At 36.3% G+C, this 25,691-nt stretch overlaps 1 protein-coding gene across 3 annotated transcripts in view; it reads right to left on the bottom strand.

Annotated features, from left to right (window-relative positions):
- ZNF277 (zinc finger protein 277) overlaps positions 1-25,691 on the bottom strand; it is a 119,943-nt gene that overhangs the window by 43,918 nt on the left and 50,334 nt on the right. For 2 of the 3 annotated variants that reach the window (XR_014326436.1, XM_082846155.1), the window contains exons 2-4: positions 14,866-15,067; positions 7,103-7,191; positions 6,758-6,840 (exon numbers count right to left, since the gene is read on the bottom strand). Coding sequence is in view for 2 of the 3 variants with exons in the window: in XM_082846155.1 (XP_082702281.1) it covers positions 6,758-6,840; positions 7,103-7,191; positions 14,866-15,067 (374 nt within the window). In the remaining variant the exon portion in view is untranslated. The remainder of the gene's footprint in view (positions 1-6,757; positions 6,841-7,102; positions 7,192-14,865; positions 15,068-25,691) is intronic. The other variant, XM_082846156.1, reaches the window with a different exon arrangement.

The raw sequence follows: 25,691 nt of genomic DNA, 5'->3' as shown, positions 1-25,691 counted from the left end.
TATAGCCCTATGTTTCTCTAAAGATAGAGGCAACTCCAAAAACACACTATCTTCAAGTGTTAAAAGAAAATATAAGCAGCTTAGGCCCAAAGGAATAAGAAATTCCTATCTATGACTGACCTAAGATAATAAGTAGATGAAAAAAATTCTTAGCAATGGAAACAGAACACTATTATTTGTTTACATATGTATTTATGTCCTGTTCATCCATTTTTATTAATTCTAAAAACTGACTATTTTGAAAATGTCACATTTGCTTATAGAAGGAAGATCCAATTTGATAAAGAATCCCGATAGAGAAATGGTGCTTAGAGTTGGAAAACAGGAGTTTGAGATCCTCCCTTCCTATTTAATACATTATATAACTGTGGCCTTGAGCATATCTCCTAATATTTTCAAACTTGTTTTTCCATCTAAACAGAGATAATGATATTGCCTTAGTGATCTCACAGAGCCAATGTATATAAAAAATGCCATGCAAAATTTAAGTTCTTGTTGAAGAAGTTCAAAGTGGTAAACTTTAGGATTCAGTTTAGTATTGTTTCAGACTGGGTTTACATTTGTTTCCTAAATGAAAACATTAATTAATCTGAAGGTTAATATTACTCAGCGGACACTCTAGCTAACTTGATCTTTGTTGCACTGTTAATAATAATGTTACATTCAATGGGAAACATCATCTTATATTTGGGAAAGTTACTGTAGGTGCAATTAGAAAATTTGTGCTACAAAGCTAGGAATTATGCAGGAAAGGTATAACATTATACTTTATAAGTCACTGATATAATTTGATCCTTTATTAAAAATCTCTGAAATCTATAAAGAAAAGTGGCGCAAGGGAGAATAATCTTCTTAGTGGGAGATAGGTAATTTCATTTTGTTGTTTTATTGTCGGGGGAGGTGGGATATATGAAGTAGCAGTAAAAAAAAAAAACAAAAAAAACTGTTTCTCTCTAGAGGATCAAATTGTTATATAGGTTAAAATTTTCATAAAATATTTATAGCTGTCATGAATGATCTCTCAAGCTGACATTTATAATAGTGATTAAAAAAACCCACTTTGATGCAGCTAAATAGATGTTTCCTCTCATCCCAGTTTAATTAAAAGTTATATCTTGCTCTGGGAGCTTATGACTGCCATTTATCTTCTGCTGTAGGCAAATGTAAAAACTAGTATTTTTTTATGCTTATGTGAAAAGTGTAACCCATGATTAAAGATGTCTGCCTCGGTTATTTCACCTCTCTTCCTTAAATCAGGGAGATCTGACTATACGGTTCTATAGAAATGCCACACAAATACTTCAGGATCAAATTTAAGTTAATACTTTATGAACAAGGTTCAGAGAAGATACAAAAATGAACATGACAGTCCCAACCATTAAGAGGCATCTAATCCAGTAAGAAAGAAAGATTTTTAAACAACTAACTATAATTGAAAAGCCAAGTAAAATACTGTATTAATAGAGCTTAGAAGAGGTTATTAATTCTGACTGGTGGCATCAGGAAGCTTTTGTGGAAAGTATGGTATTTGAACAATGTCTTGAGGCGTATGTTATTTACACAGGTGGGGCTGGCATTCCTGATTGATGACGCAGATTCCTGAAACCACCTAACAAACGAGTAACTGTGAGACAAGTAGTGTTTTCAGGAGAGTACAATCTCTAGATGGGCAGGGGCTGTGGCTTATTTCATCCACTGCTATATCAACAGAATTTAGAACAGTGTCTGGGGAAAGATAAATATTTATTAAATAAATGAATAAACTGGACTCTGGGTAATTGAAAGAAAAAATGGGAAAAGATACTGGAAATGCAGTTTGAGCCCCAAAAGCTTAAGAATATGTAGATGAAAAAGACCACTGCAGGTTTTAGGAGAGTAAAATGATCTGCTATGTATTTTAATATTAAAATTCTGGAGGCAATGCCAATTGATTAGAGAAGTGATTCCACCTACAAGGTAAAAGGCACTAGGAGTGCAAAGAAAAGGATGTATATGGGACTCAAAGGTGGAACTGATAGGACTTGACAAATGATTTAGGTATGGGGATGAGTTAAAGATGATTCCAGAAATTTCCAAACTGAGTGACCAGGGGAATGGTGGTACTATTATATAAGAAAAGGGAAACAAGCAAACTACAAATTTTGGTAGAGAAAAAAATAAGTTCAGTTTTAGGCACATTAAAATTAAGGTGTTGATTGAAAATTCATATGGAAAAGTTCAACATAATGCAAGTTAGAACTGGAGTTTAGAGGTAAGCCAGGAAGAAAGCTGGAGATGAACCAATCAATGGATATTTACTCTGACTGCCTGCTGTGTGCCAGGACCAAAATTTAAGCCATCAGCATAGCAGTGGTATTGATGAGAGTGTATCCCCTGGATGGGGGACCTTGGAAAACTTACCCATTTAAAAGAAAAGAGGGAAAAGAACCACTGGAGGAGATTAAGGTAGAATGATGGGATCAAGGGAATATTTTTAAAGAAGGAAGCTAAAAGGGAGGAAGGTATACAAGCTATTCAAACCCTCAAGAATCTTTCCTAATTCTGTAGTTCCACCTTCAGAGTACAGATGAAAAATTTCAAAAAGTGTCAAGTAGGAATCAAGCTCTTCAAAAAGAAAACTGGGAACTCAGACACATCTCATAAATGTCACAAGGAACCAGTGAGGTCTAAAAAAGAATGGAAAAAGTGGATCATTTAGATTCTATATGCCTCCAGCCACTCACACAGAAACAGTTTTACCCCCCCAAAAAATGGGGCTTGGAAAAAACACGAATGTGAACTTAGCAATATAGTGAGTGCTAATGAAGGATATTTAAATATAAGACATAATTCCTACCTCAAAGAAATTACAAAGTCATTTTGAATTAACAGCAAATCATACACAGGTATTTATACTAAATCCTTTATTTAGAGTTCCAAATGACTTTCTATTTAAAATTTGTTTTTGGCCATGCCACGTGGCTTGCGGGATCTCAGTTCCTCGACCAGGGATCGAACCTGTGCCCCCTGCAGTGGAAGCACAGAGTCCTAACCACTGGACCGCCAGGGAATTCCCTAGAGTTCCAAATGAGAGAGTACATATGAACGATACCTATGCAAGTCATCACTAATGCAAATGAGGAGAGCAAATGCCACTCTAGTTTGAGGGTCCTCTCTCATGGACTTGAGATCCTACTGACACTGAGCTGAGTTCATTGAAAAACACAGACTGGATTATATACCCATTACCATGAAGCAATTTAAATGGTTTAAACTACATTTAAGTGCCTTTCAGGAATGGTATACCAACTCACACTCTTTTAAGTGGCTGAAAAAGTGCTTGTCCTTTAATATTCTTGCCACCATTTAGTGTTATTGTTCTCAAATCTTGTTAACTTGATAAAAGAAAAAAGGTGTGTTATTACTTTTGTTGAAGACTGGTTCATTTGATCATTTGGACTTCTTTCTGGAAATGTCTGTTACTGACTTGTAGAGCTCGTTGTACATAAAAGAGAGACATCCTGTCATTATTGCCAACTCCCAAAGAAAGATCACCCACGCCAACCTCCTGCTTCCACACTACAGAGCATAAAATTACAATGAAATGTCTGACTGCAAATTCAGCCTGTCTTCCTGTTACTTGGCAAATCTTTTCTTTTTGTTGATCTTCTAGCCACCATTCCCAGTGGTAGCCTATTGTAAGCCTCCTCTGCTTTCCTGAAAGTCCAATCCCAGCCTGAATCCCCTCCCTACACAGACCTATAAGATAATGAGCATCCAGGACAGAGCAACTATCAGAGCCTAGAATAAAAAAGAGTACAAGAGTTGTGGGAAGCAGAGTAAATAACTACTAGACTTGCACGGCGTGGCATGGCTTAAAAAGGCAGGTATTAGGCACACCACTTAGCTTAAAGCCTCAGCTTTGCTTCTCATTCACTAAGTGCCCCTGGACAAAATCATCTTTCTATGCCACAGTTTCCTCATCAGTAGAACAGCATTTAATAGCTATCTCACAGGGTTGCTATGAAGCAAGGATCTAATGCAAAGGCATGGCATATGGCTGGCACTCAGTAATTGTTAGTTTCTTTCCACATCTCCAAGTTGGTCGGTAGTCAGAACTTGCCAGCTTTAAATGGATTTTTATACAGCTACATTTATCATCTTTTCTTCATTTCACTCTCATGGGCAATGAAGAGACATCAATGGGTCTTTCTCATTAGAAAGTCAATCCTGGCACCAAAGGATTTCCATGATTTAGCTTCATCTTACCTCTTCAAACTTATCTCACACTCCTCCCAAAATCTTTCAGATCAGACTTAACTTTCCTGAATATACCTTGAACATACAGATCCATATGTATTTTCCTCCCTTTTCTACAACTCTCCAAATACCCAAATCCATCTCACTGTTAAGACACAATATATTGTTATTTGTATTACTGGCAACATTTATTGAGTGCTTTCTACATAGCAGATACTATCGTAAGTATATCACATGCATTATCTCACTTAGACTTCACAAGCCCTACATTCTATCATTATCTCCATTCCCAAGAACACGTTTGCGGTTTTTCTCTAGATTGTACTCTTTTCTGACATGAACCATGCCTTGTGCTTCTTTGTATGATCATCTAGTTAAGCAGGAATTCAATGAACATATATATACACTGACTGCAATTTCATCATATTTTGTTTCTTTTAAGCTGCCATAACACTCACTTTCATCAAATCTACTACTCTGACAAAGTATAAAGTTGGTAAAAAGATGGGATGTTGTGATTTGTCATAAGAAATGTATATCTGGCTTTAGCCCCCATTCCTGGCACTTAGCTCCTAAAATCCAGGGAATTACTAAGTGTTGAGTGCTATAAATGTGTTTCTTGTTATGCTAACGAGCTGACTTTCAGAGAGTACTAGGTAACCTAAGGATGAGAGCCAACTATGTCATTCTGAGGGTTGGAACTTTCATTCCCCTCAATGGTCAATGATTTAATCAATCATGCCTAAGTAATGAGGTTTCCTAAAAACCCAAAAGGACATGGTTCAGAGTTTCCAGGTTGATGCAGCTCTCTGAACTTCATCTACATGCTGCCTTGGTGGGCCTCAAATTCCACGGGGACAGAGCTTCTTTGTTCAGGATCTCACACTATGTATTTTTTCATCTGGCTGTTGATTCACATTCATTAATATCCTTTGTAATAAACCAGTAATCTATTGAGTAAACTAGTTTCCTGAGTTCTGTGAACCACTCTAGCAAATTAATCAAACCCAAGGAAGGAGGGTCATGAGAACCCCTTTATAGGGGTTCACAGCCAGTTGGTCAGAAGTACAGGTGACAACCTGGATTTGCGATTGGTATATGAAGTGGATAGCAGTCTTGTGGGACTGAGCCCTTAACCTGTGGGATCTGATGCTATCTTTAAGTAGACAGTGTCAGGACTGCGTTGAATTGTAGAACATGCAGCTGGTGTCAGAGAATTGCATGGTGGTGTGGGGAAAGAACCCACATGTTGGAGGTGGTTTCACAATCTTAAAAGGTTACCTAAGTTTTATAGATGTAGATATTTCTAGGGACTTGAGTCTGTCTACAGACATACAACAAAGATTCTGTGTATCGAGTAACAGTAATGGCTGCTGTGTTAGTTTGAGTTCTTATAAAGAAATACATAGGGGTACTAGGATTATGTCAGTTTGATCATTTTTGATTAAGACCACTGTGAGTAAGAGTGAAAAAACTCATGGAAATAAAAAATTATGAATAAGTACTACCAAACAAAATCCATAAAATTTTACAGTCAATTTATCCTTATTCTGCAGATTTCTTAGATACTACAATAGGGAAAGAAGAGAAACTCAGGAAGTCCTGTTTCTTCATTGGGTTTGTTGCTATAGGAAAAGCATACTTTTTCTTACATAAATCAGTATCCAACAACATCATCTCATGTTTACATAATATAATGTGCTTCAGGGGACTTTCTCAAATCTTACGACTTTGGTAGACAGGATTTATTTTCCTCCTAGATCTCTTGAGGATTTAGCAGAAACACTGAAATCATAGTTTTCTTTCACAACATATCTAGCCAAGTCCAAAGATACAGGGAACACTTATAAGTAACCATTAAAGGAAGAGCAAGTCATTTTCAAGTAATAGTTGAGATTTAGTGACAAATAATGGAAAACTGGATACTTTTAAATAAAATTACTAACTTCAAAAAATTAACCAATTTCTGTTCAACTTCTGAAAATGAAAATTTTCACACCTGTATATGCTGTTATCTTTTTAAAAGACTAAAGATGCTGAGATTTTCAAATCAGCTTCCTTATCGTTAAGGCTGAAAATGAGAAAGACTATTATGATCAAACTATTTGCTTAATTCATAAAGGGGAACAAAAGAAGTGCTAGTGCATAGCACATTCCAGGGGGAGAAAAAAGGTTAATCAATTCAACTCAATTTTAGCTGAGGGCATTCTTCCACGATTGCTGAACCCTAGCATGTGTCAGGCAGCTAAAATTGCACTAAAATGTGTAAGCTCTGTTGTTATTTTAGAGATAATCCAGGAAGCAAAACAAAGCCAAAAATTCTCTCTGCATTTTTAACATGAAATGCTTTAATCTTCAATCAAGTGTCTACCTTTCCTGTTTTAAGATCTTTATGTATTATCTCCTCTTTGTGTATGTTTGAAAGTTTCCAGAATAAAAACAAACAAAAAAGGGCAATAACAAAAATGATTTTGTATGTGTTTCCAACACACTGCTCATTCTTTAAAATAACTCTTACCAGTCTCTGCTTCTGAAGTTCTTCTCTAAGTATTCTATCTTCTGGTAAAACATCACACAGCAAAAAATAATTGTCTTGTTCTTCTGTTGAGAGATCAGGAAAATAAATAAGAAATGATATTTATCACTTTTTCAAAAAAAATTTATCTTTCTTAAGAGAAATATATCTATCTATGTCTATGACGATCTCTCTTCTGGTATATAGTTCTGTTTTAGCTTTACTGAAGTTATACAACATGAACAGAGCAATTTAATTTTAGCTACTATTTAAGAGAATTATAAGAAAGATTATTCCTTTGAATTTTTGGATTGCAGGGAAAAGATGGTAGTCAAGATGTACACTTACCAAATGGAGCTGTGGAATTGATTCTTATCACACTACAAAAATCTGTAATGGGCTGTTCAGTGAACCTTTTCCTCCAATATGAAATGTACCTTAGAACAATCAAAAACAAAGAATGGTGAGAAGACTCAATACCCTACTTACTTTAGAATATAGGATTTTACAAGAACATTTAATTACCCTAAAGCAATAAATCAAATGTTGACTGAAAACTTCTAGCTAGAAAATTTGTAAATAGAAAGGCAGCAGAGCATTGTAGAAATATGAAATAAATATTTAATGAAATGACATTACCCTGTAAAGGCATGAAAATGATTAAATTTTACCATCCCCAAATTCAATAAAGAGACGTATGGAAAAATTAAAATGAATTATTTTCATGTGATAATGAAGTTTTTTTGAAATCACATCTAAGTTTATATGAATTTAAAATGCAACAATGATTAAATAGGCTTTATCACACATTTTCCAATAAATTGAAAGTTAGGTGGTTATCTTATACATCAAAAGAACAGATCATGATAATGCAATGAGAAGTCAGTCTAAATTCAATATCTATATAACAAGATAGAACAATTCCATACGTCCACACTGTGTCTGAAATTTAGCTTTTAGAATAACAGCCAAGCTTGCAATTCCTGTATCTAATGAGTTGAGTTAGAAGAAGGACACTGGCTATATGTAAAAGCAAAGCATAACATCCAGACCTGCACTATTTGATGAAAGAGGGAGTAAGATGACAGGATTCAACAAGCTGTTCATCTTTCCATTTATCTAACAAGATTTATATTGACAATTACAATTTCATTTATCAAAGAAGAAGAAGAAGAGAATGTGATCTGCTTCAAGGGGGAAAAAGGAAATGGAAAGGTTGACTCTGCAGTTGACAATTTATCAGGCTACATGTTGATGGATAAAAAAGGAAACTTACAACAAAGGATCAAAACCTGCACAAGAGATGGAACTTAGTTAAACAGACAAAGCACACAGAAAGAGTATATTTAAATGGCTTGATATAGCACCTGTGTCCTGCACATAGTAGGTCCACACTAAATGTTTTAAAGAGGTAGAAGAGCATTTGAAGATTCCTGTAAGGTTCTCTAAGTAGTTCTCCAGCTCCCAATATTTTGACTCCTTTTTAATCTCTTTTTCTTATTTTCCCAACCCATGGTGCTCTATAGAAAGGGCATTCATTATACATTAGGAAGAAAAGAATGTACCGGGAGAGAGGTCTGAGAGAAAGAGAGAAACGTGACATGAGCTAATATAAAATATAAATGGATGACAACACTGAATATAGAATATATAAGTAAAAGAAGTAAAAGATGGGCTTCCCTGGTGGTGCAGTGGTAAAGAATCCGCCTGCCAATGCAGGGCACACGGGTTCGAGCCCTGGTCTGGGAAGATCCCACATGCTGTGGAGCAACTAAGCCCGCGCGCCATAACTACTGAGCCCGCATGCGACAACTACTGAAGCCCGCGCACCTAGAGCCCGTGCTCTGCAAAAAGAGAAGCCACCGCAATGAGAAGCCCGCACACCGCAGCCAAGAGTAGCCCCCACTCGCCGCAACTAGAGAAAGCCCGCGCACAGCAGCAAAGACCCAATGCAACCAAAAATAAATAAAAATAAGTAAATTTACAAAAAGAAAAAAGAAGTAAAAGAATAATGTATAACAATGGAACCACATGCTTTAGCTCTTCCTTCTCATGTATAACCATGCTGGCAACCTGGATGGGTAAGAAGGGGTAGAACTCTTTCCTTATAAAACAGTGCTAGACCTTATTTTAAGAGATCTGAAAATGATGTATCTGAGGCTCCAGCTCAGTCTCAAACCATAAATACTATAAATGATGAACCATGACCCTATGTCTAGCTCCCTGGCTCCCACATTAGAAGTATCAGAGCCGAAGGCATTTCAGGTCCATCAGAGTACACAAAAAGAGGAAAAGCACCTACAAAAGGCTGACACGTTATTCCCTTTGCCATCCTGGCCAGCTTCAGCACCCTCCACTCCCCAGTTATCTTACACAGTTACTCTTATTCTTCTCTTTTCCATTCCCCACTAGTTGCTTTTCCTTCCCCTCCAGGGGAAACTGAAAGAAAAGGGAGTCAAGTTTTATCTGGAGTTTCCTCATGGCTACCACTAGAATACACCAAGGAGAGGTTCATCACTCTTGATTACTACTCCACTGAAGGCTCTGTGGGTGCCACCCTCTGGAGAAAACAGAACAGTTGTTGTCAGCCCTTTATATTATTTCCGCTATGAGCCTACAGTTCGTTAAAAGGCAGTGATAATTACATGTAAAAAATTACATGAAGCAGATGACCAGGTAAGAGCAGATACTAGTGACCAGACTGTCCTTTGAATTGTCACTAATTCTTTAACAGAGTCAACACAATAAGAGTCTCTTATCTGCACAGATCTTGAGCTAGAAGTAGTTGTGCTTTTTAAATTAAGACGATGGTCCAACCCTTGTGGCTGATGTTTTATTAACTGACTCCACCAGCCCTGCAGGCAACAGGGAAGAGAGAAGCAGGGACTTTGCATTCAGAGATATGAACCTGAATTAAAAGATTTTTTAAACTTTCTGACACTCAGCTTACTCATTTGCAAAATGGATTGTTGATAATTAAACAGGATAACACATGTAAAGCAGTGTCCACCATGCTGGGTGTTTAATAAATGAAAGTTATTATTATAAGAAAAAGTAACATATTTAGATAAGATTAAAGTAGTAAAGAATTTGTTATTCCAGAGAAATATTGGTATCTAAAACAACAACAAAAACAACAATGATAACATTTCATCAAACATTTAATGAGCAAATTAAAATAGTTATATGAGTAGTGTCAGAGGGCACACACAAGTGGCTGAGGCGGGGAAGAGTAGAGTGATGATGATGATGGTGATCAGAAGGATATCAATTATTAGCAGCTACCATTACTGAGACCCTACCTGCCCAAGGTCACACAATTAGAATGTTAGAATTGGGATCTGTTGTCTCCAAATCCAAACTCAAGTCTCCTACAACACAATGCCTCTCATGTCACGTGAGGACCAATCTACACAAGAATTTCAGAAAAAGGCAGAAACAGGAGAAAGCCTCCAGAATTACAGTTGTAATGGATACTTGAAGAATTTTCTTCCTTAGAGACCAAGGAGAATGCTTTTTGACATGGCAAAACTGAAGTACAGACATGAAGTCTGAAGGGAGAGGGAAGGTCTTCCCTTTCTGAAAAGCATATTACCTAAAAGCAGCTCTTGGTCTGAACTGCTCCTAACTTCCTGCCTAAGTGTTGAAAGTTGACACCAGCTGTTTGGGGCTGTTGAATAGGAACTGCTTGACTAAGCAAAAGGTACAGTACCTACAGAGGCACTGATTCCTCTGATGTCCTGATTCCAAAAGTCAATGGCTCTTAGTCTCTAAGGACTTCCATGTTGAGTCCTTTTCTCCTTGATCTTTGAAGAGAAGGCTCACATCATGTACTTGTTTTGTATCACAGTTTACCTCAGTGTGGTAGGCACAAGGGAAGTGATTACTAACATTGGCTGACTTAAAATCATGGGGAGATTCTGTCTGACAGAACTTCAGTTACCCTCTTCAAATAGTTAAGGCGTCCAATGGGATGAAGAGAGAGAAGATACTGTTATATGCTCATGTCTGGTAGTCTTTACATTGGTTAAAAGCTATTTTATTGCTTCATGAACAAGTGGTCATGAATTCTGGAAAGGATGTTTTTCAGACACCATCTCTAAGAGCATCTCTGAGATGTTGTTAGGTAGCTTCTGGGGGAAGAAGGATAAAGCAGGTAGTAGGCCAGTCCAATAGGCACAAAGGTGTCATCTGAGTGGTCTCCTCCTGACCAAAGGCTGGGTGACAATAACATCAAAGGGAAAAAGAATCATGTTACAAAAGCAAAATATAACCATAAACTACCATATAACTTAAACATATACAATTATGTATCATATCTTATTGTGGTATACTATATAAATAGATCTGAATTGCAACAAACTTTTGACCTAAGTCTAAATTTAAGATGTATCCTAGTTATCACATAATAGTATTTTTAGTTTATAATTAAAATTAAGAGGTATCAATATGTCCATTTCCCTGTGGTTGGTAAAAGCAGTCAGATAAATTGTATTCAATTGAGAGATGTTTTAAAGATAGCAGATGTTCAATACCTGCACTGGTGGCATTTTTTCCCACCCACTAAAATTTATTGTTCTATGTTAAGGTATCACTTAGTACTTCTTCATTTTTTCCTACTTCTTTAGTTTGTTTAAAGCAACCACTCGACATATAAAGGAAGCCAAGAAATAATATGTGGTATGAACCCTTTATTTGGAGGATAGTTATCACAGCATTTCATATTTTATTAAAAAGCCATAAAAGTAATTATTCGGTCACCAGCAAATACTTTCTTTTAAAAGAACTTTAATCACATCTCACAAGAAATCCTTGTAGTAATATCATCTTGCCTGCCCAGCTCCCCATTGTAACTGGCGTGCTTATTGACAGAAGCATAAAGATTTGAGATACAGTCATTAATTAAGTAGCACTGAATGAGTGGACTCTAATATAGAAAGGGGCAAGAATTAAGGAGTTAACATTTTTCTTCTGGAAAAATTTTATCTACTGAATAAAGCTAGCAAGTAGCTCAGTATAAATAACTATGTTAATAAACGGCTCAAAGGAGAGACTTTTACTTTTGTTTTTGTTTTATTTGCTCTGAGAAAATTTTACTGTTACTTTGTTCCAATAAAGAAAATGTTAAATATATTTAAACGGAAACTTTAGAGCTTATTTCTTACAAAGGACAAGGTAAGTCCATCTCTTATCTATTATTTATCGTCTTTATTACTTATTGTACTCAGAAGCAACAACTCCTCTCTGAGAAGTTTTATATATATATAAGAATTATTCAACCTATAAAGAAGTTCTGAGTGAATTAACTGATGCCAATTGAACCTCTCACTATCCCTCCCTCCCCTCAATAACTGCTAAGAAAAAGTCACATAGGTTGTTACATAATATTGAGCAGAGTTCCCTGTGCTACATACAGTAGGTCCTTGTGGAACCTAAATGGGAAAAGAATTTGAAAAAGAATAGATACTTGTATATGTATAACTGAATCTCTCTGCTGTACACCTGAAACTAACACAACATTGTTAATCACAACACTGTTAATATATTAAATGGTATTTAAAAATAACAAAGTTTAGCCATATCCATTCCTGGTCAGTGTGAATTAATCACATTTTTACTTCCTGAGGGTGAAACTTTTATTTAATTAGGAGGAGAGTTGACAAGGAAAATCTAGGTTTCCAAATTTAAAGTACATGTTAACTATACACTTTATTTAGAAAGCACTTATATCAGACATGCATCTTTTTCTTTTTAATTAAAGCATCCATTTTATTACATAACTGCATTTATAGTGTGATTGATCTCAATATTTAATTATTAACTCCTAAGTCCTGAGACCTAGTAAATAATTTGATTTTCCTGCCCACATACAGATGAGATTGACAACAATGATAAAAGAGAGATTGATTATTACAAATATAGCCACTTAGCCATCATACATAAGTACAAAGGATAAAATACGAACTGATTCAGACATTTCTCACAGATTTTAGAAGAAGACAAAGAAAATCTTAACATTACTCAATAATCACTGGTTGATCATCATATTTTTCTGCAATTCCTTAGGGAGAATTTGCATTTATGTGGTAAAAAAGAGTAAAAAAAAAAAAAGTTTTACATCAAAGAAAGGCCAAGTGATAGGAAATTTATAAAAGAATAACTCTTTTGATAGTCCTGTCAATGGTTATTTGAATAAGAGAAGAATTCAAAGCTCTCTAGCCTAAGAAATGTCTAAAACAAAATCGACAGATCTGACCACCTATAACTAGGTATCATATAAGAGAAAACTCCCAGAATACTCCCAACACACACACATGTGTATATACATATATACACACATACAAATTTTAATTGAAAACAAAGAATAATGAATGAGAATGAGAAGCACAGAGTGTTTCCTCTGAAGGCATGTAAGAATTAGTTTATTCCAGTAGTTGGTGGCATATATTGTTCATATAACTCTCCTTCCCTATTCTGTCTCTGCCCCCTAACCATACAGCCCCAAAGTCTACTCACAAGTAGCAATGCTGAGTGGATGGATATAAGGGGCCATAACAGAGACAGCACACAGCAGACATTCATTATTGGTGCTATGCATCTGAGAAGGCCAAGAAGGGCTAGAGAATAGCTAATATTACCCCTTTGAGCACTGTGGCTATTTGTCCTTAAAAACAAACTGCCATTCTAGAAGTTTAGAGTACTTAGAAACTTAAATGAAAATTTCTCAAAACAAATTTTACAAATGATAATTAGGTCTTCAGACCAGCATAAATGCCTATTGAAATCTTAAGCTACCGTTGCAGGAAGCTAAGACTTCAAATATATCTTTTGTAATCAAAATATAATTAAAAATTTGGCTACCATTTATTGTGTATAAAAGATATCTCAGACACTGGTGCTATACATGCCCTGTTTTATATAATGCTCAATAATATTATGAGGGCTGGTGTTACCCCCATTCTATAGATGAGAAAACTGACGCTTAGAGTGGTAAGTAGCTTGCTGGAAGCCATGTGGTAAAGAAAGTCACCAAGTCTGCATTCAATCCTAGGCCTTCCAGGTTTCACAGTCCACTCTTAATAATACAGCTTGTTGCTTGCAAAACCCATTCTAAGAAACAAGTTGCTTGCTAAGAATAATGTGGTCTGGGAGATACAGAGTTTAGACGCAGGGATTTTATAATATCTGGGCTACTCTAACGTTTTGTAGGGAAATCAATGCAGAACATCTCAAAATGGGACCCTACCAGATATACCAAAATATGTGCTTTCAGTAACTATACAAAGCCAGTTAACTACACTGATATTGTTTATATGGAAAATTATTCCAAATTTCAACTAATAATGACCTGTACATAACTATTCCACTATATCTGCTTAAGAGAAGGCATTTCTCTTAGACAATCACTACCAAGAATTAGTCTAGAATTAGTGACTATAATTAGCTCACTTTGGGGGCCTGATTGTATAGGTCAGGTTCCTACATTTCACACATGCCCAATGTTGGCAGTTCCTCAACTACTCACATCTACTCTTCATCCTCTTCCTCTAAGTACCTCAGTCACTGACCTTAATTGCTGTCTACTCTTATAGCCCTCTGGCTTGTTGAAAGACTCAATATTTTCCTGGTTTTCAACCATATAACAGCATTTAAGCTGACAGGTGTTTGGATGATAAGCTTTTGGCTTAAAAGGCTCCAAGTATCTCTTTCCCCCAAAACTGCCCTTCGGGTGGCCTTTTACCAAGTCTATTCTCACCTTTCTGGAAGAACTCACTTAGTTGGAGAATGCATATGTCCTGAAACATGAAAAGAACATCAATCTGATAGAGATCAACAATGTCCAAAATTTCATGGAATGTGGTAAAGGGAATATTATTGACTCTTCGGAAAGCTGGTCTGCTTCCAGAATTTGTAGGACATGCAAAGGTATGTGACATTTTCAAACATAACTTACACACTCATGAAGGCAAATAAGTACAAAGTTTAAAAAAGACTAAGGTGAAACCTGATAATATGAATTTTCATATTTCTATAGGAATAATTTTATATATGCTATGCCTTTCCTTTAAGAAATAATAAACAATTCTTTTATGGATAAAAACAAAATTTACCTTTGGAAATCAGCAACCAACTTAACATCAGCTATGACAGTCTTATGTTCAATGATCATGTGCTTCAGAAGTTTGTCTTGTTCATCTATAAGAAAATGTTCTTCACAGAAAATACAAGGCACAGATGGAGAACCTTCTAAACTGGTGGTGCCACCTGGATTTTCTGGCAGGGAAAGCGGCTCCAGGATACAATCCTTACTGTCTGGGAGAGACAAAAAGAAAAAGAAAAAAAAAAAGGTGAAATCAACTCTCTTTAGAAGGATGATTTCTCACCTCCTGCATTAAAAGGATCCTAAAGATATTTACATAATTCCAAAAAAGAAAATACACAGTACCAGAGAGCAGGATACTTTATTACCATTTTAAATAGCTTCTGTAACCCAGAGGCAGGGAGTATAACAAAGCAGCTCAAACTCCCCATTTGCCAGCTTGAATTGGGAAAACCCACTTGTCAGGACAGCTGTTCAAGCCTTCTTCTTGGATACTGGCCAATGGCAGCAAATCTAGGGGTACCTGGAGGGCGAAGGCTGCAACACACTGGGTTAAGGTTCTAAGGCCCATTTGTGACCTATGGCTGAAAGTCATCACGCTGGGAGGCAAATGGTATATATTGAGGCTACAGGTGATGCCAGGACAATCTTTTAAGCTGCTTCCCGTTAACACCTGCAAACTCTTTCCTGTTTCTGATTATTTGTCATGTGCGAAGAAGACAGGTCTCATATTGGGTTAACACAGCATGTGCTGCGTGGCCCAGGTGGCAATTTTTGATGTTGATTTATATCTATCATTTGATTATATAATTATGTATCATAATTCAAGTTCTTGCAAACAAAGAGATGAATGCTCAGTTACTAGACATACATGCTAAACATTTTTCTTGTCTACACTATTCCTTTTCCTAACATCACCTATAGTATCCTTAAGAGTTGAAGTATGTAAGGTCTACAGCTCTGAATTCAGGGCCTCAAACTACAGCCAGTTGTGTCAGGAGTCCTCTTCAGTCTTCTAGGGTGGAAGGCTGGACCTGTCACCTTATGCAGGCTACTGAGTAGTCAGCAACAAGGTAACTAGCGTAAGGCATTTGGCATCTGAGGAAGGGCAGGAGATCTTCTTTGGAAAGAAAGACAGCTATTTCACAGATAGCAATCTTTGGAAATAGGTTACTATTAATTCTACTGTTAAATTTTATTCCTTATTTTTATTTTACTTTACCTATTTTTAAAGGCCTTCTTAATTGAATAATTAATTGAATCAGTTACTGGTACACTGCTGACCATGGCCTAAGAACTGGATAAATGATGTAAGAGGGCAGCATTCATTCACTCACTTAACAAAAATTAGCTGAGTATCTACTGAGTTTTTTCCTGCTTGACTTTGCATGACACTATTCTTACCATCAAGGCCTAAGTGCTTGAAATTTGTTTGAAGGTAAAGATAAGTTAAAAGGATAAAGAGAGAGCGAGAATGTATAGGATTTATGGGAGCATGGGGATACAGCAGTCACCTAAGTGAGCTGGAGAGGGAACGTGTCCCATAAGGGATGTCCTCTAATACATCACTCATAATAAAGTATGCTAAATCAAACTGTTTATCTTAGTTACCTAAAATTATTAAATACCTGGAAAGAAGAAAACAGGGTACACATGACAATAGGGAGAATATTAAAAATATTTAAGCACTTTAGAAGCACTATTAGTAAGACTGGTGTGTTACCCATTATTATATTCATTAAATTAGGTAATGAAATCAAGTTCTGGAATGCTATAGCTCTTTAGTTGCAGGATATATTTTTCAGTTATAGGTTAAGTTCTGCAGGAACTTAAACCTGCATGTGAAAAATAGGATGGGGAAAAAGGTAAGTGATATACTCATGAAACTCTGTAATAATATTTTACGTTCCCTAGAATAGGAAAACAAAAGGCAGCATATTCTAAATAAACGTTAGTAACATTACCTGTCATCTAGGAAATAACAAGTACTGTACTATATTCTTCTTCCCAAATTTGACTGAGGTATCTGTAAATTCATTTTTCTTAACTGAAGAAAGCAAACACTATATTAATAATCACCACCAACAGCAAGAACTAACCTTACTAGGTGTTTGCTATTTGTAAATTACCAGCAAAGTGTTTTAGGGCACCTTCTCAATTAACCCTAACTACCTTATTCGATTAGTACTATTACAACCTCCATCTTCCAGATGAGAATTGAGACTTAGAAAAGTTGAATAATTTCCCCAAGTCACAGTGTTAGTAAATGGCCTAAACTTACTAATTTGAGCCTAAATTCAAACACTACATTTTTCTGCCTCCAACCCCAAAAGGCAATTCCTCAACTGTGTTTCTTGTTTAAACTATGTTCAGTGCTGTTTTGAATTCATATGTACTTGTAAGTCATACTAAATTTATATGCATTCTGCTGTGTCCTGCAGCCTCCCCCATACCACCTCCACCAGCAACTCTTAAACCTCAGTAGCCCACATCCTTCAAAACCACTGGGTACTCTACCATTGTCTTCTTTCCTGAGACTTTACTGCAAACTCTCTACTATTCTTCTGTGGCTCATGTCTCTCCCCTTTTGTTTGTTCAATGCCAGTTTCTCTTTTTTCAAATTATTCCTCAGAGAAGGGACCTAAATGTTCACACATACTAGAACCAAATTGCTTACTGTCACTGTAAGGGTATACAGGAGCAAAATCATGAATCTACAGATTTCATGTATGAGGAACTTGTGGTTTGAGAGGTACTAAGTTGTATTTGGGAACCTGAGTTGCTATACATCCATAAAATTAAAAAAATTAATAGAAAAAAACATTTTTAGATCTCAAGGTTCTACAATTTTCTCCTGATTCCATAATCATTTAGCACTGTGTTCAAATTTATAACAGCATTGATCATAAGAAGTAATCTGTTTACCTTCAGACTGTTAGTCTCTGGAAGACAAGGTGAGTCCCGGTCATCTTTATTTACTTGGCACAAATACTGTGCATTATTATCCTACCATGAGTACCCACCATCACTGTGTTTACTTTGTGCCAGGCATTGTTAAGCACTTTACAGGTACAGTATTAATTCAATTAACCCTTACGGTAATCCTATGACAGAGAGTCAATTTCTACTCTTATTTTACAGTTGAGGAAACTTAGTCACTGAAAGGCTAAGTGACTTGCCCTTCAGATAGCTAGTAAGTGGTCGAGTCAGGATTTGAATCCAAGCAGTTCGGCTCAAGCATTTGCACTCTCAACCTATACCTAACTCTAAGGAGTTTAGACCTTTCCTTATAGGAGGGGTCTCTCCTGTTTTAAACTGATATGGGGAGAATGGATTGGAAAGAGGACAAGTCTAAAGATGGGGAGACCGACCAGTTAGGAAACTACTGCAGATGTCCAAGTTTGAGAGCTTGTCTGAAGCAGCAACGTTAGCAGTGCTTAGAAGAGAGGAATAGAGAAGAGGCTACAAAGATGAAACTGACAGTTCCTGATTAATGGCTGGCCACAGGGAGTAAAGGAGAAGGAGATGAGGAAGACTCCCAGGTTTCTGGCTGGAAAGACTGTATGAATGGGGGTACCAGTCACAAATCTAGAAATACATGTAGAGAAGCAGAATTTTTGTTTTCTGAGAGGGATGGATAATGAGTTAAGTTTTAGATAGCTCAGGTGATCTGCTCAGAATTTAGATATTCCTGACAGGGCTTGTGGACAAAGGCAGCAGTAACTGGTGTCTCATGTGATGCACCTGTGCTATTCTTTGTGTTTGCCAGCTGTCCCTCACTCTGTCCCCCCACCTTCGCCCCACGGCTGCTTGTGGGCTTGACCTACTCCATCTCTCCATGCTCAACAATACAAATATCTCTGTTGTAATTAATTGTTTTCATGTATATCTCTGCCACTAGGGTAGTCTAGTGAATTCCTCACGCTCAAGCACTAAGTCTTACTTATTTTCAGGTCTCTGGTATCGATTATACAGTGCCTGAAACATAGATTGTATTTCACAAGTGTTTGCTGAACAAAGAAATAAAAGAATGAATAATGGACCAGAGGTACTTACAACTAGAGTTACACCTTTAACTCAGTTTCTAGGTAAATTCTATTTTAGGGAACACCTCTGGCTGGCTGTCTTTAGGAGAACTTTCTCTGCCCAGGATTGAGAGTAGTCCAACTATAATTATAGCCAGATATTCAGTCCTGTGAGCCTTGGTGTTAACAGGCCCACTGCTAATTAATAAATAATGATGTAAAAATTACATTGAATTCTGAGATAACAATAAATACTATTGAGTGTAATAAAAGTATTTCATCTTTAATTAGGGATTTCAAAATTATTTTTAATTTTTCATGTAAAGATACTCTCTAGTAAACAAGGAACAAGCATCATTTGGAATGCTGAGTCAGTTATAACCACTCCATCTGAGGATGTTTCTGTGGGATAGACCCCAATCCTCTGTATATATTTTACTTTAGAGCAGTGACTTCCAAATTAAGTTTCATCACCTGGGAGGCTTTTTAAAAGTACTGATTTCAAGACCTTACTGTAGACAGAGGAACTGTAATTTTTACCAAGCAGTAGTCTCTACACTGAAGCCTGGGAATCAGTGGTTCAGAGGATGATCACATGGGGACTGTGGGTCTCCTGATCATATATATACCAGAGTGTGGATACCTTGGACTCATGGAAAAATCCATAAGTTAGGTGACAATGCCTTGTGGCAAAGCTAACTTTATAGTGTAGTCTGTCCTAGAGAGAGCCCCTCAAATGCTAAGCACTGTGTCAGCAGAGGAAACTCAGTAAGATCTAACAGTTTATTTCCAGCTGTCACCACAAGAATCATATCTACATCCTACCACATGGTAAAAAGACAACAGACGCAGAAATACGTAATTCTTTGCTACAAGAACTTTGAACTCTAAAAGGCCAAAGGAAGTAAATTATATCTAGCTCATTTCAGCAAAGAGGCAAAGTATCTTGGAAATTCTGCTTTGGCTCAAAATCCGCTTCACAAATTTGTTACAAATTAACAACAAATTATCTGCTCTAGTTCTCACTTTGAACAGCAACTCTGTTCAAATGAACTGTAAAAAATACCACTCCGAAAAGAGCTGAGTTTTTGGGGAGATCCTATGCTGATTATAAACAATTTTACTGACTCTGGGTAAGATCCTCAAAGTGTCAAATTATTATTCTAGGGTAGTGCTTTTCAAAGCTTAATATGTATATAATCACCTGGAGATTTTGTTGAAATGCACCTGATTCAGTAGGTGTGGCGGCCAGGGAACTGTGCCAATCAAATCTCTTGCTGTTGTGACCATAATGCAAAGAAGGCCTTGGGTGCTGTGCTCTGAAATCCCACTTGCACTGAAGCCAAGCTTTCCATACACTGCTTTCATTAAATGATTGGAGGCAGCAGAAATAGCAAGGCAGACTCATTCCTGTGAGAGATGGAACTTCACTGACATGGGACACTGGCTGGAGGACTCCCCACTGGCTTGCCAGAAACTTGCTTAGAACTGTGCTGTACTCCGAGCTCCTACACAACCCTCCTTTCCCTCTTTCCTTCACACAGGTCAGACCTACCTCTTCTTTTTCCCTCTGGCGTCTTCCCTAACAAATCTCTTAAACGTCAAATTCCATCTTAGTGTGTGCTTCTTGGAGTACATGAACTAACAAAGTTGGCCTAAGAGGTAGACAGGATTGAAATTCTGCATGTCTCAGTTCCCAGATGTTGTCAGCCCACTCATTCACAAACCACACTTTGAGTAGCAAAGTTCTATCTAGGGAACAAACCAGTCATGAATTCATAATATACCTATATGCTAAAATAGGCAGCTCTAGACTTTGCAATATATCATTACTGCCAAACAAATAGCTGGCTGCTGGTGCTTTGAAGAAAAAATAAGGAGACTGAGGTTTCTGTCTCTCTTAAGTTGAATGAGAGAAGAAAAGCCCAGATCAACAAATAATTGATAAGAACGTTTACAGCATTCCATCGTAAGGAATTGTAGAACACCTCACACATCATTTCCCCTTTAAAGAAGTCCCTGCAACCTGCTTTGCACATTATCATCACACCACTACTGAAACTGTGAAAACGAAGCAGTAATTTGGTGATATACTCAACCCAGATAAAATTGATTTAGTTGCTACTCTCATCACACTCTGATCATCTAATTGATATCTATCATAAAAACTGGAATATCGAGATAGGTGGAGTGTTTTTGTTTGTTTTTACTGTTTTAATTCCGAAAACACTGTAAACATACTCTAGTTTCCAAAGTAAACATTTCCTTTACATTTGTTCTTTATATATATTAGTGTAATTTATTTGATTATAGCTCACTTCCGTATTTCAACAAGTCTGGATAATATTTTCAGGCCTGTTCTCTAAGCTTTTGATCTGACAGATATCATAGGATTTCAACGCCTAATCAATCTCACTGATTATATGTTGATTTTATTCTAAAAATTAAACTCCAAGAAGGTAACTTTATTGCTAAATTCTTGAGAGTATTTTGCTCTTACACCAAAAAATGGCCTTCTACTTCCTAAACAAGTCAGTTCTTTGATTTCTAAGAGTGGCTCCCCAGCAGATGCATTTGGAAAATTGCGAAGACTAGGTCTAGTCTTTTTAACCATTATCAATCTCTTAAATTCAGAGTAAGAATATAACACCCTTATTTAATTACCCCTGGGCTAATAATTCATCTTGTAAATTAATGAGGCCCCAAATATAAAAGATTAATTTACTATACTCCTACTAAAAGTGGGAAGGTTGGGGGATGGACTTAGAACTCATCTATACAGCTGGAAAGTTTGCCACTTCCTCTGGTATGAAAACAGTTACAAACATAGTCAACCCTTAAACCTAATAAACGCATGCTTGAAAATTAAAGGAGCTAATTTAACAGGCAAAAAGCTATGAAAACTTTATTACAGCATCACCTATAAAGTAAAGTAATGGAAACAACCTAAATGTCACGCAAATGAAAACTGTTCTATAATATCTGGCATATCTGTGCTATATAACATTATGCATTTGCTAACTGGCAATTATAAACATACATGTACATACACTCAAATGCAAGTACAAGGTTTGAAAGAGAATATACAAAACAATGAGATTATGAATGCATTTATTTACCCCCAATTTTTTTAACACTGAAAAATTCTTAAATAAAAAGCATGCCAACTGATGAGTTCCTAAATGTGACTGTGACAGATAAGAGAAAGAAGTAGAGCAAGCACCGTTTTATTCAGTCACTTTCTAAGTCTTAAGATCTAAGATGAAAAATTTTGATTATATTTACCATTTAAAAATTGAATGCCTATTATGTATCACGTTAATTCTAGATACTAAAAGAAATACAAAGATTATTAATAAAAATACCTATCCTGAAGAAATTGTTAGTCTAGAAGAAAATATGAGACAACTGTACAAACAATTATAATACAGGTTAACGTATGTGAAGTTGACCATATAAATCAAGGGCTTAGAATAGGGAGGAAAAAAAACCCTTAAAACTGGAGAAATTAAGGGTAGTTAGTCATCACAGAGGATTCCTGAAATGGTAAAGAATTCCAGCAAGTACATATGGGTAGTTAAAAAATCAAAATAGTCCAAATAGTGCTAGAGTCTAAGTAAGAAAAAGCTGTAAAGGTAGATGGATCACATGTTGGTGAGCCTTAATGCCAGGCCAAAGATTTATATTTAATTTGAAAGTTGTGAGTAGATCCTGATGGTCTTTAATCAAGGAAGTAACACAACATATTAAGTCACAAAACAAGTCTCAACAAAAGGAAAACACAAGATACCAAAACCTGTGGGATGCAGGAAAACCAGGGAAGTTTATAGTGGTAAATGAGTATGTTAGAAGGAAAAAAGATCTCCCATAAACAAACTTTGTAACTCAAGGAACTAGTCAAAGAAGAGCAAACCAAGCTCCAATTTAGCAGAAGGAAACAAACAGGATTGGGACAGAAATAAATGAAATAGAGAATAGAAAAAATATAGAAAAAAAATCAAGAAAAATAAGAGTTGGTTTTTTTTTTTTTTTTTTTGTGGTACGCGGGCCTCTCACTGTTTTGGCCTCTCCCGCTGTGGAGCACAGGCTCCGGACGCGCAGGCTCAGCGGCCATGGCTCACGGGCCTAGCCGCTCCGCGGCATGTGGGATCTTCCCAAACCGGGGCACGAACCCGTGTCCCCTGCATCGGCAGGCAGACTCTCAACCACTGCGCCACCAGGGAAGCCCAGAGTGGGTGTTTTTTTAAAAGGTAAACTCAAAATCAGGAATGAAAGAGGGAGATATTATAACTGATAACACAGAAATACAAAGGATCATGAGGGGCTGCTATAAATAATTATACTCCAACAAACTGCATGATCTAGAAGAAATGGATACATTCTTAGAAACATACAATATTCCAAACCTGAATCACTGAAGAAATAGAAAATCTGTAACTATAAGGAGACTGAGTCAGTAATGAAAAACCTCCCAACAAAGAAAAGCCCAGGAACAAATGGCTTCACAGGAGAATTCTATCAAACACTTAAAGAATTAGTGCCAATTCTTCTCAAACTCCTCCAAAATACTGAAGAGGAAGGAACACTTCCAAACTCATTTTATGAGGCCAGCATGACCATGATAACAAAGCGAGACAGACACTACAAGAAAATTACAGACTAATATCCCTAATGTATAAAGATGTAAAAGTCTTCAACAAAATACCAGCAAACCAAATTCAACAGCACATTACAGGGATCATACACCATAATCAAGTGGAATTTATCCTTGGGATGCAAGAATGGTTAAGCATATGAAAATCAATCAATATGATACACCACATTAACAGAATGAAAGACATAAATCACAGGATCACCTCAATGGAAAAAAAGCATTTGACAGAATTCAACATGCTTTCATGATAAAAACACTCAACAAACTAGAAAAAGAAGGAAATTTCTCAACATAATGAAGGCAATATATATAAAAAGCTCATAATATTTACAACTGTTAAAAACTGAAAACTTTCCCTCTAAGATTAGGAACAAGGTAAGGATGCCTACTCTTGCCATTTATATTCAACATAATACTGGAAGTCCTAACTAGAGAAATTAGGCAAGAAACAAACAAACAAAAAAGGCATCCAAATCAGAAAAGAAGTAAAATTATGTTTGCAGATTACATGATCTTATATTACTATAGAGAGTATACACACACAGAAAAAAATGCTTAGAACTAATAAACAAATTCAGTAAAGTTGCAGGACAAATAACATACAAAAATCAGTTGTGCTTCTATACACCAACAATGAACTTTCTGAAAAGGAAATTAAAACAATTCTATTTACAATAGTATCAAAAAGAATAAAATATGTAGGAATAAACTTAACCAAAGAGGCAAAAAGACTTGTACACCGAAAACTACAAAACACTGATGAAAGATACAAATATAATTGGAAAGACAGCATATGTTCATGGACAGGAAGATGTAAAATGTTATATTGTCCAAACTACCCAAAGCAGTCTACAGATTCAATGCAATTTCTATCAAATTCCTTTGTTTTTTTTTTTTTTGCAGAAATAGAAAAAAAAACATTAAAATTCATATGGAAACACAAAGGACCGTGAATAGCCAAAACAACCTTGAGAAAGAAGAACAAAGCTAGAGGTCTCCCACTTCCTGACTTCAAAACATCCTACAAAGCTACAGTAGTCAAAACAGTATGTACTCGCTTAATGAGAGATGTATATAGATCAAAGAACAGAATAGAGAGCCCAGAAATAAACCCAAACACATAGTGTCAAAGGACCTTTGACAAAGATGCCAAGACTACAGTGCAATAAAGGATAGTTTTTTCAACAACCATTCATTAAAAAATACTATTATTGGGTAAACTGGATATTCACGTGTAAAAGATGAAATTGGACCCTTACCTTATTCCACACACAAAAAATCAACTCAAAATAAAATAAAGACTTAAATATAAAACCTGAACTTATAAAACTCCTAGAAGAAAATATAGGAAAAAAACTTCCTAATATTGGCTTTGGCAATGATTTTTAAAAAATTTTTATTTTATTTATTTATTTTAACATCTTTATTGGAGTATAATTGCTTTACAATGGTGTGTTAGTTTCTGCTTTACAACAAAGTGAATCAGCTATACATATACTTATAACCCCATATCTCCTCCCTCTTGTGTCTCCCTCCCATCCTCTCTATCCCACCCCTCTAGGTGGCCACAAAGCACCGAGCTGATCTCCCTGTGCTATGCAACTGCTTCCCACTAGCTATCCATTTTACATTTGGTAGTGTATATATGTCCATGTCACTCTCTCACTTTGTCCCAGCTTACCCTTCCCCCTCCCCGTGTCCTCAAGTCCATTCTCTATGTCTGCATCTTTTTTTTTTTAATATGTCTGCATTTTTATACCTGTCCTGCCCCTAAGTTCTTCAGAACCATTTATTTTTAGATTCTATATACATGTTAGCATATGGTATTTGTTTTTTTCTTTCTGACTTACTTCACTCTGTATGACAGTCTCTAGGTCCATCCACCTCACTGCAAATAACTCAATTTCATTTCTTTTTATGGCTGAGTAATATTCCATTGTATATATGTGCCACATCTTCTTTATCCATTCATCTGTCCATGGGCACTTAGGTTGCTTCCATGTCCTGGATATTGTAAATAGGGCTGCAATGAACATTGTGGTACATGACTCTTTTTGAATTATGGTTTTCTCAGGGTATATGACCAGTAGTGGGATTGCTGGGTCGTATGGTAGTTCTATTTTTAGTTTTTTAAGGAACCTCCATAACTGTTCTCCA

This window comes from Leucopleurus acutus, assembly GCF_964270905.1.
Source record: "Leucopleurus acutus genome assembly, chromosome: 9".
NCBI classification, from domain to species: Eukaryota; Metazoa; Chordata; class Mammalia; order Artiodactyla; family Delphinidae; genus Leucopleurus; species Leucopleurus acutus.
Note: the sequence above shows the minus strand (reverse complement) of the source record. Positions and strands in the feature narration are given on the sequence as shown.